The 18,586-nt window shown below is 53.3% G+C and overlaps 1 protein-coding gene across 1 annotated transcript in view; it reads right to left on the bottom strand.

Annotated features, from left to right (window-relative positions):
- LOC142475365 (erythropoietin-like) overlaps positions 1 to 18,586 on the bottom strand; it is a 47,469-nt gene that overhangs the window by 7,026 nt on the left and 21,857 nt on the right. The window contains exons 4-5 of the mRNA XM_075581277.1: positions 15,169 to 15,255; positions 5,801 to 5,965 (exon numbers count right to left, since the gene is read on the bottom strand). Coding sequence (XP_075437392.1) covers positions 5,801 to 5,965; positions 15,169 to 15,255 — 252 coding nt within the window. The remainder of the gene's footprint in view (positions 1 to 5,800; positions 5,966 to 15,168; positions 15,256 to 18,586) is intronic.

Genomic DNA, 18,586 nt, shown 5'->3' with positions numbered 1-18,586 from the left:
CACACGCAGACACAGGGGGCGCCGCCCCCACGCTGACCCTCCTCACCCCGTGCGGCCAGCGGCTCCCTGACCGCACACGCAGACACAGGGGGCGCCCCCGCCGCGCTGACCCTCCTCACCCCGTGCGGCCAGCGGCTCCCTGACCGCACACGCAGACACAGGGGGGCGCCCCCGCGCTGACCCTCCTCACCCCGTGCGGCCAGCTGCTCCCTGACCGCACACGCAGACACAGGGGGCGCCGCCCCCACGCTGACCCTCCTCACCCCGTGCGGCCAGCGGCTCCCTGACCGCACACGCAGACACAGGGGGCGCCCCCGCCGCGCTGACCCTCCTCACCCCGTGCGGCCAGCTGCTCCCTGACCGCACACGCAGACACAGGGGGCGCCCCCGCGGCCGCGCTGACCCTCCTCACCCCGTGCGGCCAGCGGCTCCCTGACCGCACACGCAGACACAGGGGGCGCCCCCCCGCCCCCGCGCTGACCCTCCTCACCCCGTGCGGCCAGCGGCTCCCTGACCGCACACGCAGACACAGGGGGCGCCCCCGCCGTGCTGACCCTCCTCACCCCGTGCGGCCAGCGGCTCCCTGACCGCACACGCAGACACAGGGGGCGCCGCCCCCCGCGCTGACCCTCCTCACCCCGTGCGGCCAGCGGCTCCCTGACCGCACACGCAGACACAGGGGGCGCCCCCCGCGCTGACCCTCCTCACCCCGTGTGGCCAGCGGCTCCCTGACCGCACACGCAGACACAGGGGGCGACCCCCGCCGCGCTGACCCTCCTCACCCCGTGCGGCCAGCGGCTCCCTGACCGCACACGCAGACACAGGGGGCGCCCCCGCGCTGACCCTCCTCACCCCGTGCGGCCAGCGGCTCCCTGACCGCACACGCAGACACAGGGGGCGCCCCGCGCTGACCCTCCTCACCCCGTGCGGCCAGCGGCTCCCTGACCGCAGACACAGGGGGCGACCCCGCCGCGCTGACCCTCCTCACCCCGTGCGGCCAGCGGCTCCCTGACCGCACACACAGACACAGGGGGCGCCCCCCGCGCTGACCCTCCTCACCCCGTGCGGCCAGCGGCTCCCTGACCGCACACGCAGACACAGGGGGCGCCCCCGCCGCGCTGACCCTCCTCACCCCGTGCGGCCAGCGGCTCCCTGACCGCACACGCAGACACAGGGGGCGCCCCCCGCGCTGACCCTCCTCACCCCGTGCGGCCAGCGGCTCCCTGACCGCACACACAGACACAGGGGGCGCCCCCGCGGCCGCGCTGACCCTCCTCACCCCGTGCGGCCAGCGGCTCCCTGACTGCACACGCAGACACAGGGGGCGCCGCCCCCCGCGCTGACCCTCCTCACCCCGTGCGGCCAGCGGCTCCCTGACCGCACACGCAGACACAGGGGGCGCCCCCCGCGCTGACCCTCCTCACCCCGTGCGGCCAGCGGCTCCCTGACCGCACACACAGACACAGGGGGCGCCGCCCCCAGCGCTGACCCTCCTCACCCCGTGCGGCCAGCGGCTCCCTGACTGCACACGCAGACACAGGGGGCGCCGCCCCCGCGCTGACCCTCCTCACCCCGTGCGGCCAGCGGCTCCCTGACTGCACACGCAGACACAGGGGGCGCCGCCCCCGCGCTGACCCTCCTCACCCCGTGCGGCCAGCGGCTCCCTGACCGCACACGCAGACACAGGGGGCGCCCCCCGCGCTGACCCTCCTCACCCCGTGCGGCCAGCGGCTCCCTGACCGCACACGCAGACACAGGGGGCGACCCCGCCGCGCTGACCCTCCTCACCCCGTGCGGCCAGCGGCTCCCTGACCGCACACGCAGACACAGGGGGCGCCCCGCGCTGACCCTCCTCACCCCGTGCGGCCAGCGGCTCCCTGACCGCAGACACAGGGGGCGACCCCGCCGCGCTGACCCTCCTCACCCCGTGCGGCCAGCGGCTCCCTGACCGCACACACAGACACAGGGGGCGCCCCCGCGCTGACCCTCCTCACCCCGTGCGGCCAGCGGCTCCCTGACCGCACACGCAGACACAGGGGGCGCCCCCGCCGCGCTGACCCTCCTCACCCCGTGCGGCCAGCGGCTCCCTGACCGCACACGCAGACACAGGGGGCGCCCCCCGCCGCCGCGCTGACCCTCCTCACCCCGTGCGGCCAGCGGCTCCCTGACCGCACACACAGACACAGGGGGCGCCCCCGCCGCGCTGACCCTCCTCACCCCGTGCGGCCAGCGGCTCCCTGACCGCACACACAGACACAGGGGGCGCCCCCCGCGCTGACCCTCCTCACCCCATGCGGCCAGCGGCTCAGTGACCGCACACGCAGACACAGGGGGCGCCCCCGCGCTGACCCTCCTCACCCCATGCGGCCAGCTGCTCCCTGACCGCACACGCAGACACAGGGGGCGCCCCCGCCGCGCTGACCCTCCTCACCCCGTGTGGCCAGCGGCTCTCTGACCGCACACGCAGACACAGGGGGCGCCCCCCCGCGCTGACCCTCCTCACCCCGTGCGGCCAGCGGCTCCCTGACCGCACACGCAGACACAGGGGGCGCCCCCGCCGCGCTGACCCTCCTCACCCCGTGCGGCCAGCGGCTCCCTGACCGCACACGCAGACACAGGGGGCGCCCCCGCCGCGCTGACCCTCCTCACCCCCGTGCGGCCAGCGGCTCCCTGACCGCACACGCAGACACAGGGGGCGCCCCGCGCTGACCCTCCTCACCCCGTGCGGCCAGCGGCTCCCTGACCGCACACGCAGACACAGGGGGCGCCCCCGCGCTGACCCTCCTCACCCCGTGCGGCCAGCGGCTCCCTGACCGCACACACAGACACAGGGGGCGCCCCCGCGCTGACCCTCCTCACCCCGTGCGGCCAGCGGCTCCCTGACCGCACACACAGACACAGGGGGCGCCCCCGCGCTGACCCTCCTCACCCCGTGCGGCCAGCGGCTCTCTGACCGCACACGCAGACACAGGGGGCGCCCCCGCTCGCTGACCCTCCTCACCCCGTGCGGCCAGCGGCTCCCTGACCGCACACGCAGACACAGGGGGCGCCCCCGGCGCTGACCCTCCTCACCCCGTGCGGCCAGCGGCTCCCTGACCGCACACACAGACACAGGGGGCGCCCCCCGCCGCGCTGACCCTCCTCACCCCGTGCGGCCAGCGGCTCTCTGACCGCACACGCAGACACAGGGGGCGCCCCCGCCCCCGCGCTGACCCTCCTCACCCCGTGCGGCCAGCGGCTCCCTGACCGCACACGCAGACACAGGGGGCGCCCCCGCGCTGACCCTCCTCACCCCGTGCGGCCAGCGGCTCCCTGACCGCACACGCAGACACAGGGGGCGCCCCCGCCGCGCTGACCCTCCTCACCCCCGTGCGGCCAGCGGCTCCCTGACCGCGCTCTGTTACTGCGCAGCTGAGATCGGGTGTCGGGTTCTGCGGGCGAGCGTTGGGCGGGTTCCCGACCTCTGTAAGTGACCCCGGAGAGAAACGCGCCCCCCCTCAAAGAGAACTCTTCCAACACAATCCCGCTGAGCGGCCCCCCAGGAAGCGGCCATCTCCGCGGCACCCCAAATCTGCGCGGCACCCCCAAATCAGCGCGGCACCCCAAATCAACGCGGCACCCCAAATCTGCGCGGCACCCCAAATCTGCGCGCCACCCCAAATCTGCGCGCCACCCCAAATCTGCGCGGCACCCCAAATCTGCGCGGCACCCCAAATCAGCGTGGCACCCCTAATCAGCGCAGCACCCCAAATCAGCGCGGCACCCCAAATCAGCGTGGCACCCCAAATCAGCGCGGCACCCCAAATCAGCGCGGCACCCCTAATCAGCGCGGCACCCCAAATCAGCGTGGCACCCCTAATCAGCGCGGCACCCCAAATCAGCGTGGCACCCCTAATCAGCGCAGCACCCCAAATCAGCGCGGCACCCCAAATCAGCGCGGCACCCCAAATCTGCGCGGGCACCCCAAATCAGCGCGGCACCCCAAATCAGCGCGGCACCCCTAATCAGCGCAGCACCCCAAATCAGCGCGGCACCCCAAATCAGCGCGGCACCCCTAATCAGCGCGGCACCCCAAATCAGCGCGGCACCCCTAATCAGCGCAGCACCCCAAATCAGCGCAGCACCCCAAATCAGCGTGGCACCCCTAATCAGCGCGGCACCCCAAATCAGCGCGGCACCCCAAATCAGCGCGGCACCCCAAATCTGCGCGGCACCCCAAATCAGCGCGGCACCCCAAATCAGCGCGGCACCCCAAATCAGCGCGGCACCCCAAATCAGCGCGGCACCCCAAATCAGCGCGGCACCCCAAATCAGCGCGGCACCCCAAATCAACGCGGCACCCCAAATCAGCGCGGCACCCCAAATCAGCGCGGCACCCCAAATCAGCGCGGCACCCCAAATCTGCGCGGCGCCCCAAATCAGCACGGCACCCCAAATCAGCGCAGCACCCCAAACATGCCTCAGCAAACTTCATACTCTGACATCCAAATCCTGCGCCAAACTAGGGGTACTTTACAGGAACAAATCCTCCCTAAGTCTCCTGGTCAGAAAGCGTATCGCACAGCAGATGCTAATGCCAATTATTGTCTATGGAGACATAGGGGGGCCCCGTCCTATAAGCTGAGACACAGACCCTATAACTGTCCTATAGTATACATGGGATATATGAGGGGGGCTCCGTCCTATAAGCTGAGACACAGACCCTATAACAGTCCTATAGTATACACGGGATATATGAGGGGGGCTCCGTCCTATAAGCTGAGACACTGACCCTATAACTGTCCTATAGTATACACGGGATATATGAGGGGGGCTCCGCCCTATAAGCTGAGACACAGACCCTATAACAGTCCTATAGTATACATGGGATATATGAGGGAGGCTCCGTCCTATAAGCTGAGACACTGACCCTATAACTGTCCTATAGTATACATGGGATATATGAGGGAGGCTCCGCCCTATAAGCTGAGACACTGACCCTATAACTGTCCTATAGTATACATGGGATATATGAGGGAGGCTCCGCCCTATAAGCTGAGACACTGACCCTATAACTGTCCTATAGTATACATGGGATATATGAGGGAGGCTCCGCCCTATAAGCTGAGACACTGACCCTATAACTGTCCTATAGTATACATGGGATATATGAGGGAGGCTCCGTCCTATAAGCTGAGACACTGACCCTATAACTGTCCTATAGTATACATGGGATATATGAGGGAGGCTCCGTCCTATAAGCTGAGACACTGACCCTATAACTGTCCTATAGTATACATGGGATATATGAGGGGGCTCCGTCCTATAAGCGGAGACACTGACCCTATAACTGTCCTATAGTATACATGGGATATATGAGGTGGCTCCGTCCTATAAGCTGAGACACTGACCCTATAACAGTCCTATAGTATACATGGGATATATGAGGGGGGCTCCGTCCTATAAGCGGAGACACAGATCCTATAACTGTCCTATAGTATACATGGGATATATGAGGTGGCTCCGTCCTATAAGCTGAGACACTGACCCTATAACAGTCCTATAGTATACATGGGATATATGAGGGAGGCTCCGCCCTATAAGCGGAGACACAGACCCTATAACAGTCCTATAGTATACACGGGATATATGAGGGAGGCTCCGCCCTATAAGCTGAGACACTGACCCTATAACAGTCCTATAGTATACATGGGATATATGAGGATCTGCGTTCCCCCTTACCTGTAGGTTTAGGCTCCGCAGGATCTGCGTTCCCCCTTACCTGTAGGTTTAGGCTCCGCAGGATCTGCGTGACGCTTACCTGTAGGTTTAGGCTCCGCAGGATCTGCGTGACGCTTCGCACGTTGCTGTAGGTTTTTTCCACGGAGAACTGTAGGGTGGGATCCGCCATGAAACCCCGAATCCTCAGCAGCGCCTTTGTAAATAGGGCCAGCCCCTTCCGCACATCCGCCGCTTGTCGGGAGATCTGCGGGGGAAACACCAAGCGCCCCAAATAATGAACCCCAAATAGTCAGATATGGCCGCCTGATGAACCCCATATAACACTGACACTATATGGGATCGCACCCCTTATCCAGCCCCTAACAAGAGCAGCGGGGTACTGTCTATTAGGGGTTCTTTCGGGGTTAGGATTTGAGGTCTGGACTTGAAATCCTATTAAAACTCTTACGGAGACAGGGAGGGTTATAGGGTTCTCACGGGGGGGGGGGCAGATCTCACGGGGGGGGGGGGGGGGCAGATCCCACGGGGGGGGGGGGCAGATCCCACGGGGGGGAGGCAGATCCCACGGGGGGGGGGCAGATCCCACAGAGAGAGGGGAGTGAGCGATGTTGTTCTATGGCCGGTCGCTTCCCCTATATTGCCGGCAGACCTAAGACGCCTCGGAGCTGAATAACAGGGTCCTGATTAAAGGATTTCTGCGTCAGAGCGCTGGCCTTTGATGTGGGGACATCAGGAACTCTTCCTGTCACCGCGTCTCTGTCGTGGGAGGAAGTTTGGCACAGAGGAAGCTGTCCTGCTCCATGGGAATTAACCCTATACCCCCCACCCCACTAACACCCTCACAGAGATCCCCTATACTAACCCTATACTCCCCCATCCCACTAACACCCTCACAGAGATCCCCTATACTAACCCTATACTCCCCCATCCCACTAACACCCTCACAGAGATCCCCTATACTAACCCTATACTCCCCCATCCCACTAACACCCTCACAGAGATCCCCTATACTAACCCTATACTCCCCCATCCCACTAACACCCTCAGAGATCCCCTATACTAACCCTATACTCCCCCATCCCACTAACACCCTCAGAGATCCCCTATACTAACCCTATACTCCCCCATCCCACTAACACCCTCACAGAGATCCCCTATACAAACCCTATACTCCCCCACCCCACTAACACCCTCACAGAGATCCCCTATACTAACCCTATACTCCCCCATCCCACTAACACCCTCACAGAGATCCCCTATACTAACCCTATACTCCCCCATCCCACTAACACCCTCACAGAGATCCCCTATACTAACCCTATACTCCCCCATCCCACTAACACCCTCAGAGATCCCCTATACTAACCCTATACTCCCCCATCCCACTAACACCCTCACAGAGATCCCCTATACAAACCCTATACTCCCCCACCCCACTAACACCCTCACAGAGATCCCCTATACTAACCCTATACTCCCCCATCCCACTAACACCCTCACAGAGATCCCCTATACTAACCCTATACTCCCCCATCCCACTAACACCCTCAGAGATCTCCTATACTGACCCTATACCCCCCATCCCATTAACACCCTCAGAGATCCCCTATACTAACCCTATACCCCCATCCCACAAACACCCTCATAGAGATCTCCTATACTGACCCTATACCCCCCCATCCCATTAACACCCTCAAAGATCCCCTATACTAACCCTATACTCCCCCATCCCATTAACACCCTCAGAGATCCCCTATACTAACCCTATACCCCCCATCCCACTAACACCCTCAGAGATCCCCTATACTCCCCCATCCCATTAATACCCTCAGAGATCCCCTATACTAACCCTATACCCCCCATCCCATTTACACCCTCATAGAGATCTCCTATACTAACCCTATACCCCCCATCCCACTAACACCCTCACAGAGATCTCCTATACTAACCCTATACTCCCCCCATCCCACTAACACCCTCACAGAGATCTCCTATACTAACCCTATACTCCCCCCATCCCACTAACACCCTCACAGAGATCTCCTATACTAACCCTATACTCCCCCATACCACTAACACCCTCAGAGATCCCCTATACTAACCCTATACCCCCCATCCCACTAACACCCTCACAGAGATCTCCTATACTAACCCTATACTCCCCCATCCCACTAACACCCTCATAGAGATCTCCTATACTAACCCTATACTCCCCCATCCCACTAACACCCTCATAGAGATCTCCTATACTAACCCTATACTCCCCCATCCCACTAACACCCTAAGAGATCCCCTATACTAACCCTATACTCCACCATCCCACTAACACCCTCATAGAGATCTCCTATACTCCCCCATCCCACTAACACCCTCATAGAGATCTCCTATACTAACCCTATACTCCCCCATCCCACTAACACCCTCAGAGATCCCCTATACTAACCCTATACTCCCCCATCCCACTAACACCCTCATAGAGATCTCCTATACTAACCCTATACTCCCCCATCCCACTAACACCCTCATAGAGATCTCATATACTAACCCTATACTCCCCCATCCCACTAATACCCTCATAGAGATCCCCTATACTAACCCTATACTCCCCCATCCCACTAACACCCTCATAGAGATCTCCTATACTAACCCTATACCCCCATCCCACTAACACCCTCAGAGATCTCCTATACTAACCATATACTCCCCATCCCATTAACACCCTCAGAGATCCCCTATACTAACCATATACCCCCCCATCCCACTAACACCCTCAGAGATCCCCTATACTAACCCTATACCCCCCACACCACTAACACCCTCATAGAGATCCCCTATACTAACCCTATACTCCCCCATCCCACTAACACCCTCATAAAGATCTCCTATACTAACCCTATACTCCCCCATCCCACTAACACCCTCAGAGATCTCCTATACTAACCATATACTCCCCATCCCATTAACACCCTCAGAGATCCCCTATACTAACCCTATAACCCCCATCCCACTAACACCCTCATAGAGATCTCCTATACTAACCCTATACTCCCCCATCCCACTAACACCCTCAGAGATCCCCTATACTAACCCTATACCCCCATCCCACTAACACCCTCAGAGATCCCCTACTAACCCTATACTCCCCCATCCCACTAACACCCTCATAGAGATCTCCTATACTAACCCTATACTAACCCTATATCCCCCATCCCACTAACACCCTCATAGAGATCCCCTATACTAACCCTATACCCCCCATCCCATTAACACCATCAGAGATCCCCTATACTAACCCTATACCCCCATCCCACTAACACCCTCAGAGATCTCCTATACTAACTCTATACTCCCCCATCCCACTAACACCCTCAGAGATCCCCTATACTAACCATATACCCCCCCATCCCACTAACACCCTCACAGAGATCTCCTATACTAACCATATACTCCCCTATACCACTAACACCCTCATAGAGATCTCCTATACTAACCATATACTCCCCTATACCACTAACACCCTCAGAGATCCCCTATACTAACCCTATACCCCCCATCCCACAAACACCCTCATAGAGATCTCCTATACTAACCCTATACCCCCCCATCCCACTAACACCCTCAGAGATCCCCTATACTAACCCTATACTCCCCCATCCCACTAACACCCTCAGAGATCCCCTACTAACCCTATACCCCCCATCCCACTAACACCCTCAGAGATCCCCTATACTCCCCCATCCCATTTACTCCCCCATCCCATTAACACCCTCAGAGATCCCCTATACTAACTCTATACTCCCCCATCCCACTAACACCCTCAGAGATGCCCTATACTAACCCTATACCCCCATCCCACTAACACCCTCAGAGATCTCCTATACTAACCCTATACCCCCCATCCCACTAACACCCTCATAGAGATCCCCTATACTAACCCTATACCCCCCATCCCACTAACACCCTCATAGATCCCCTATACTAACCCTATACTCCCCCATCCCACTAACACCCTCATAGAGATCTCCTATACTAACCCTATACTCCCCCCATCCCACTAATACCCTCATAGAGATCCCCTATACTAACCCTATACTCCCCCATCCCACTAACACCCTCATAGAGATCTCCTATACTAACCCTATACCCCCATCCCACTAACACCCTCAGAGATCTCCTATACTGACCCTATACCCCCCATCCCATTAACACCCTCAGAGATCCCCTATACTAACCCTATACCCCCCATCCCACTAACACCCTCAGAGATCCCCTATACTAACCCTATACCCCCCATCCCACTAACACCCTCAGAGATCCCCTACTAACCCTATACCCCCCATCCCACTAACACCCTCAGAGATCCCCTATACTAACCCTATACTCCCCCATCCCACAAACACCCTCAGAGATCCCCTATACTAACCCTATACTCCCCATCCCACTAACACCCTCAGAGATCCCCTATACTCCCCCATCCCATTAACACCCTCAGAGATCCCCTATACTAACCCTATACCCCCATCCCACTAACACCCTCAGAGATCCCCTACTAACCCTATACTCCCCCATCCCACTAACACCCTCATAGAGATCTCCTATACTAACCCTATACTAACCCTATATCCCCCATCCCACTGACACCCTCATAGAGATCCCCTATACTAACCCTATACCCCCCATCCCATTAACACCATCAGAGATCCCCTATACTAACCCTATACCCCCATCCCACTAACACCCTCAGAGATCTCCTATACTAACTCTATACTCCCCCATCCCACTAACACCCTCAGAGATCCCCTATACTAACCATATACCCCCCATCCCACTAACACCCTCACAGAGATCTCCTATACTAACCATATACTCCCCTATACCACTAACACCCTCATAGAGATCTCCTATACTAACCATATACTCCCCTATACCACTAACACCCTCAGAGATCCCCTATACTAACCCTATACCCCCCATCCCACAAACACCCTCATAGAGATCTCCTATACTATCCCTATACCCCCCCATCCCACTAACACCCTCAGAGATCCCCTATACTAACCCTATACTCCCCCATCCCACTAACACCCTCAGAGATCCCCTACTAACCCTATACCCCCCATCCCACTAACACCCTCAGAGATCCCCTATACTAACCCTATACTCCCCCATCCCACAAACACCCTCATAGAGATCTCCTATACTAACCCTATACTCCCCATCCCACTAACACCCTCAGAGATCCCCTATACTCCCCCATCCCATTAACACCCTCAGAGATCCCCTATACTAACTCTATACTCCCCCATCCCACTAACACCCTCAGAGATGCCCTATACTAACCCTATACCCCCATCCCACAAACACCCTCAGAGATCCCATATACTAACCCTATACTCCCCCATACCACTAACACCCTCACAGAGATCCCCTATACTAACCCTATACCCCCCATCCCACTAACACCCTCAGAGATCTCCTATACTAACCCTATACTCCCCCATACCACTAACACCCTCACAGAGATCCCCTATACTAACCCTATACCCCCCATCCCACTAACACCCTCAGAGATCTCCTATACTAACCCTATACCCCCCATCCCACTAACACCCTCATAGAGATCCCCTATACTAACCCTATACCCCCCATCCCACTAACACCCTCATAGATCCCCTATACTAACCCTATACTCCCCCATCCCACTAACACCCTCATAGAGATCTCCTATACTAACCCTATACTCCCCCCATCCCACTAATACCCTCATAGAGATCCCCTATACTAACCCTATACTCCCCCATCCCACTAACACCCTCATAGAGATCTCCTATACTAACCCTATACCCCCATCCCACTAACACCCTCAGAGATCTCCTATACTGACCCTATACCCCCCATCCCATTAACACCCTCAGAGATCCCCTATACTAACCCTATACCCCCCATCCCACTAACACCCTCAGAGATCCCCTATACTAACCCTATACCCCCCATCCCACTAACACCCTCAGAGATCCCCTACTAACCCTATACCCCCCATCCCACTAACACCCTCAGAGATCCCCTATACTAACCCTATACTCCCCCATCCCACAAACACCCTCAGAGATCCCCTATACTAACCCTATACTCCCCATCCCACTAACACCCTCAGAGATCCCCTAAACTCCCCCATCCCATTAACACCCTCAGAGATCCCCTATACTAACCCTATACTCCCCCATCCCATTAACACCCTCAGAGATCCCCTATACTAACTCTATACTCCCCCATCCCACTAACACCCTCAGAGATGCCCTATACTAACCCTATACCCCCATCCCACTAACACCCTCAGAGATCCCCTATACTAATCATAAACCCACCATCCCACTAACACCCTCACAGAGATCCCCTATACTAACCCTATACTCCCCCATCCCACTAACATCCTCACAGAGATCCCCTATACTAACCCTATACCCCCATCCCACTAACACCCTCAGAGATCCCCTATACTCCCCCATCCCATTAACACCCTCAGAGATCCCCTATACTAACCCTATACCCCCCATCCCACTAACACCCTCAGAGATCTCCTATACTAACCCTATACTCCCCCATACCACTAACACCCTCACAGAGATCCCCTATACTAACCCTATACCCCCCATCCCACTAACACCCTCAGAGATCTCCTATACTAACCCTATACCCCCCATCCCACTAACACCCTCATAGAGATCCCCTATACTAACCCTATACCCCCCATCCCACTAACACCCTCATAGATCCCCTATACTAACCCTATACTCCCCCATCCCACTAACACCCTCATAGAGATCTCCTATACTAACCCTATACTCCACCCATCCCACTAATACCCTCATAGAGATCCCCTATACTAACCCTATACTCCCCCATCCCACTAACACCCTCATAGAGATCTCCTATACTAACCCTATACCCCAATCCCACTAACACCCTCAGAGATCTCCTATACTGACCCTATACCCCCCATCCCATTAACACCCTCAGAGATCTCCTATACTAACCCTATACCCCCCATCCCACTAACACCCTCAGAGATCTCCTATAGTAACCCTATACTCCCCCATCCCACTAACACCCTCACATAGATCCCTTATACCAACCCTATACTCCCCCATCCCACTAACACCCTCAGAGATCCCCTATACTAACCCTATACCCCCCATCCCACAAACACCCTTATGGAGATCTCCTATACTAACCCTATACTAACCCTATATCCCCCATCCCACTAACACCCTCATAGAGATCCCCTATACTAACCCTATACCCCCCATCCCACTAACACCCTCATAGAGATCTCCTATACTAACCCGATACTCCCCCACCCCACAAACACCCTCATAGAGATCTCATATACTAACCCTATACTCCCCCATCCCACTAATACCCTCATAGAGATCCCCTATACTAACCCTATATAAATATCCCCCTTTATTAGGATAATGCTGGCAGCGCTGGCACATAACTTTGCAGCACTAGGAGTCCTGACCCTCAGAGCTTACAATCTAATTGTTGGTGCACAGGGAGATCATGCGATCCCCCCCCCCCAGCCCCCCCCCCCCCCCCGTGGTTTCAGGGAGCCGACACCGGAATTCAAAACAGCTTCAAAGGCCGTCAAATTACCACTGAGCCCCCCCCCCCTTCAGCCCCCTATTAGAAATCCCCTTTACTCTCTCTCCCTATTAGAAATCCCCTTTACTCTCTTCCCCTATTAGAAATCCCCTTTACTCTCTCCCCCTATTAGAAATCCCCTTTACTCTCTCCCCCTATTAGAAATCCCCTTTACTCTCTCTCCCTATTAGAAATCCCCTTTACTCTCTCCCCCTATTAGAAATCCCCTTTACTCTCTCCCCCTATTAGAAATCCCCTTTACTCTCTCTCCCTATTAGAAATCCCCTTTACTCTCTCCCTATTAGAAATCCCCTTTACTCTCTCCCTATTAGAAATCCCCTTTACTCTCTCCCCCTATTAGAAATCCCCTTTACTCTCTCTCCCTATTAGAAATCCCCTTTACTCTCTCCCTATTAGAAATCCCCATTACTCTCTCCCCTATTAGAAATCCCCTTTACTCTCTCTCCCTATTAGAAATCCCCTTTACTCTCTCCCCCTATTAGAAATCCCCTTTACTCTCTCCCCCTATTAGAAATCCCCCTTACTCTCTCTCCCTATTAGAAATCCCCTTTACTCTCTCCCCCTATTAGAAATCCCCTTTACTCTCTCTCCCTATTAGAAATCCCCTTTACTCTCTCCCCCTATTAGAAATCCCCTTTACTCTCTCCCCCTATTAGAAATCCCCTTTACTCTCTCCCCCTATTAGAAATCCCCTTTACTCTCTCCCCTATTAGAAATCCCCTTTACTCTCCCCCTATTAGAAATCCCCTTTACTCTCCCCCTATTAGAAATCCCCTTTACTCTCCCTCTATTAGAAATCCCCTTTACTCTCTCCCCCTATTAGAAATCCCCTTTACTCTCTCCCCCTATTAGAAATCCCCTTTACTCTCTCCCCCTATTAGAAATCCCCTTTACTCTCTCCACCTATTAGAAATCCCCTTTACTCTCCCCCTATTAGAAATCCCCTTTACTCTCTCCCCCTATTAGAAATCCCCTTTACTCTCTCCCTATTAGAAATCCCCTTTACTCTCCCCCTATTAGAAATCCCCTTTACGCTCTCCCCCTATTAGAAATCCCCTTTACTCCCCCTATTAGAAATCCCCTTTACTCTCTCCCCCTATTAAAATCGCCTTTACTCTCTCCCTATTAGAAATCCCCTTTACGCTCTCCCCCTATTAGAAATCCCCTTTACTCCCCCTATTAGAAATCCCCTTTACTCTCTCCCCCTATTAAAATCCCCTTTACTCTCTCTCCCTATTAGAAATCCCCTTTACTCTCTCCCCCTATTAGAAATCCCCTTTACTCACTCTCCCTATTAGAAATCCCCTTTACTCTCCCCCTATTAGAAATCCCCTTTACTCCCCCTATTAGAAATCCCCTTTACTCTCTCCCCCTATTAAAATCCCCTTTACTCTCTCCCCTATTAGAAATCCCCTTTACTCTCTCCCTATTAGAAATCCCCTTTACTCTCTCCCCCTATTAGTAATCCCCTTTACTCTCTCCCCCTATTAGAAATCCCCTTTACTCTCTCCCCCTATTAGAAATCCCCTTTACTCTCTCTCCCTATTAGAAATCCCCTTTACTCTCACCCCCTATTAGAAATCCCCTTTACTCTCTCCCCATATTAGAAATCCCCTTTACTCTCTCCCCCTATTAGACATCCCCTTTACTCTCTCCCCCTATTAGAAATCCCCTTTACACTCTCCCTATTAGAAATCCCCTTTACTCTCTCCCCCTATTAGAAGTATACAGGTTACATTTTCGCAATATGGGCCTTTTTCACCCATAGAATCCTATACGTACCTGTAACTTCCTCCATTCTGTTGGGTTCACTTTGGTATCGGGCACATCGATGTCTTCGGGAAACTCGCTGATAAGCGGAGAGGATTCCTGTATGGGAACATTATATCAGTGATACGGGAACGTTATATCAGTGATACGGGAACGTTATATCAGTGATACGGGAACGTTATATCAGTGATACGGGAACATTATATCAGTGATACGGGAACGTTATATCAGTGATACGGGAACGTTATATCAGTGATACGGGAACGTTATATCAGTGATACGGGAACGTTATATCAGTGATACGGGAACATTATATCAGTGATACGGGAACGTTATATCAGTGATACGGGAACATTATATCAGTGATACGGGAACGTTATATCAGTGATACGGGAACGTTATATCAGTGATACGGGAACATTATATCAGTGATACGGGAACATTATATCAGTGATACGGGAACGTTATATCAGTGATACGGGAACGTTATATCAGTGATACGGGAACATTATATCAGCGATACGGGAACGTTATATCAGTGATACGGGAACATTATATCAGTGATACGGGAACATTATATCAGTGATACGGGAACGTTATATCAGTGATACGGGAACATTATATCAGGGATACGGGAACGTTATATCAGCGATACGGGAACATTATATCAGGGATACGGGAACATTATATCAGCGATACGGGAACGTTATATCAGTGATACGGGAACATTATATCAGTGATACGGGAACGTTATATCAGTGATACGGGAACGTTATATCAGTGATACGGGAACATTATATCAGCGATACGGGAACGTTATATCAGTGATACGGGAACATTATATCAGTGATACGGGAACATTATATCAGTGATACGGGAACATTATATCAGTGATACGGGAACGTTATATCAGTGATACGGGAACATTATATCAGTGATACGGGAACGTTATATCAGTGATACGGGAACGTTATATCAGTGATACGGGAACATTATATCAGTGATACGGGAACATTATATCAGTGATACGGGAACGTTATATCAGTGATACGGGAACATTATATCAGTGATACGGGAACATTATATCAGTGATACGGGAACATTATATCAGTGATACGGGAACGTTATATCAGTGATACGGGAACATTATATCAGTGATACGGGAACATTATATCAGCGATACGGGAACGTTATATCAGTGATACGGGAACGTTATATCAGTGATACGGGAACGTTATATCAGTGATACGGGAACATTATATCAGTGATACGGGAACGTTATATCAGTGATACGGGAACGTTATATCAGTGATACGGGAACATTATATCAGTGATACGGGAACGTTATATCAGTGACACGGGAACGTTATATCAGGGATACGGGAACGTTATATCAGTGATACGGGAACGTTATATCAGTGACACGGGAACGTTATATCAGGGATACGGGAACATTATATCAGTGATACGGGAACGTTATATCAGTGATACGGGAACATTATATCAGTGATACGGGAACATTATATCAGAGATACGGGAACATTATATCAGCGATACGGGAACGTTATATCAGTGATACGGGAACGTTATATCAGTGATACGGGAACGTTATATCAGTGATACGGGAACATTATATCAGTGATACGGGAACGTTATATCAGTGATACGGGAACATTATATCAGTGATACGGGAACGTTATATCAGTGATACGGGAACGTTATATCAGTGATACGGGAACATTATATCAGTGATACGGGAACATTATATCAGGGATACGGGAACGTTATATCAGTGATACGGGAACATTATATCAGTGATACGGGAACATTATATCAGTGATACGGGAACGTTATATCAGTGATACGGGAACATTATATCAGTGATACGGGAACGTTATATCAGTGATACGGGAACGTTATATCAGGGATACGGGAACGTTATATCAGTGATACGGGAACGTTATATCAGTGATACGGGAACGTTATATCAGTGATACGGGAACATTATATCAGTGATACGGGAACGTTATATCAGTGATACGGGAACGTTATATCAGGGATACGGGAACATTATATCAGTGATACGGGAACATTATATCAGTGATACGGGAACGTTATATCAGTGATACGGGAACGTTATATCAGTGATACGGGAACGTTATATCAGTGATACGGGAACGTTATATCAGTGATACGGGAACGTTATATCAGTGATACGGGAACGTTATATCAGTGATACGGGAACATTATATCAGTGATACGGGAACGTTATATCAGTGATACGGGAACGTTATATCAGTGATACGGGAACGTTATATCAGTGATACGGGAACGTTATATCAGTGATACGGGAACGTTATATCAGTGATACGGGAACGTTATATCAGTGATACGGGAACGTTATATCAGTGATACGGGAACGTTATATCAGTGATACGGGAACGTTATATCAGTGATACGGGAACGTTATATCAGTGATACGGGAACGTTATATCAGTGATACGGGAACGTTATATCAGTGATACGGGAACGTTATATCAGTGATACGGGAACGTTATATCAGTGATACGGGAACGTTATATCAGTGATACGGGAACGTTATATCAGTGATACGGGAACATTATATCAGTGATACGGGAACGTTATATCAGTGATACGGGAACGTTATATCAGTGATACGGGAACGTTATATCAGTGATACGGGAACGTTATATCAGGGATACGGGAACGTTATATCAGTGATACGGGAACGTTATATCAGTGATACGGGAACGTTATATCAGTGATACGGGAACGTTATATCAGCGATACGGGAACGTTATATCAGCGATACGGGAACGTTATATCAGCGATACGGGAACGTTATATCAGTGATACGGGAACGTTATATCAGTGATACGGGAACGTTATATCAGTGATACGGGAACATTATATCAGTGATACGGGAACGTTATATCAGGGATACGGGAACGTTATATCAGTGATACGGGAACGTTATATCAGTGATACGGGAACATTATATCAGTGATACGGGAACATTATATCAGTGATACGGGAACGTTATATCAGTGATACGGGAACATTATATCAGTGATACGGGAACGTTATATCAGTGATACGGGAACATTATATCAGTGATACGGGAACGTTATATCAGTGACACGGGAACGTTATATCAGTGATACGGGAACATTATATCAGTGATACGGGAACATTATATCAGTGATACGGGAACATTATATCAGTGATACGGGAACGTTATATCAGTGATACGGGAACATTATATCAGTGATACGGGAACATTATATCAGTGATACGGGAACATTATATCAGTGATACGGGAACGTTATATCAGTGATACGGGAACATTATATCAGCGATACGGGAACATTATATCAGTGATACGGGAACGTTATATCAGTGACACGGG

This window comes from Ascaphus truei, unplaced genomic scaffold (genome assembly GCF_040206685.1).
Source record: "Ascaphus truei isolate aAscTru1 unplaced genomic scaffold, aAscTru1.hap1 HAP1_SCAFFOLD_1191, whole genome shotgun sequence".
Lineage (NCBI taxonomy): Eukaryota > Metazoa > Chordata > Amphibia > Anura > Ascaphidae > Ascaphus > Ascaphus truei.
This window is presented reverse-complemented; position numbering and strand designations above follow the sequence as displayed.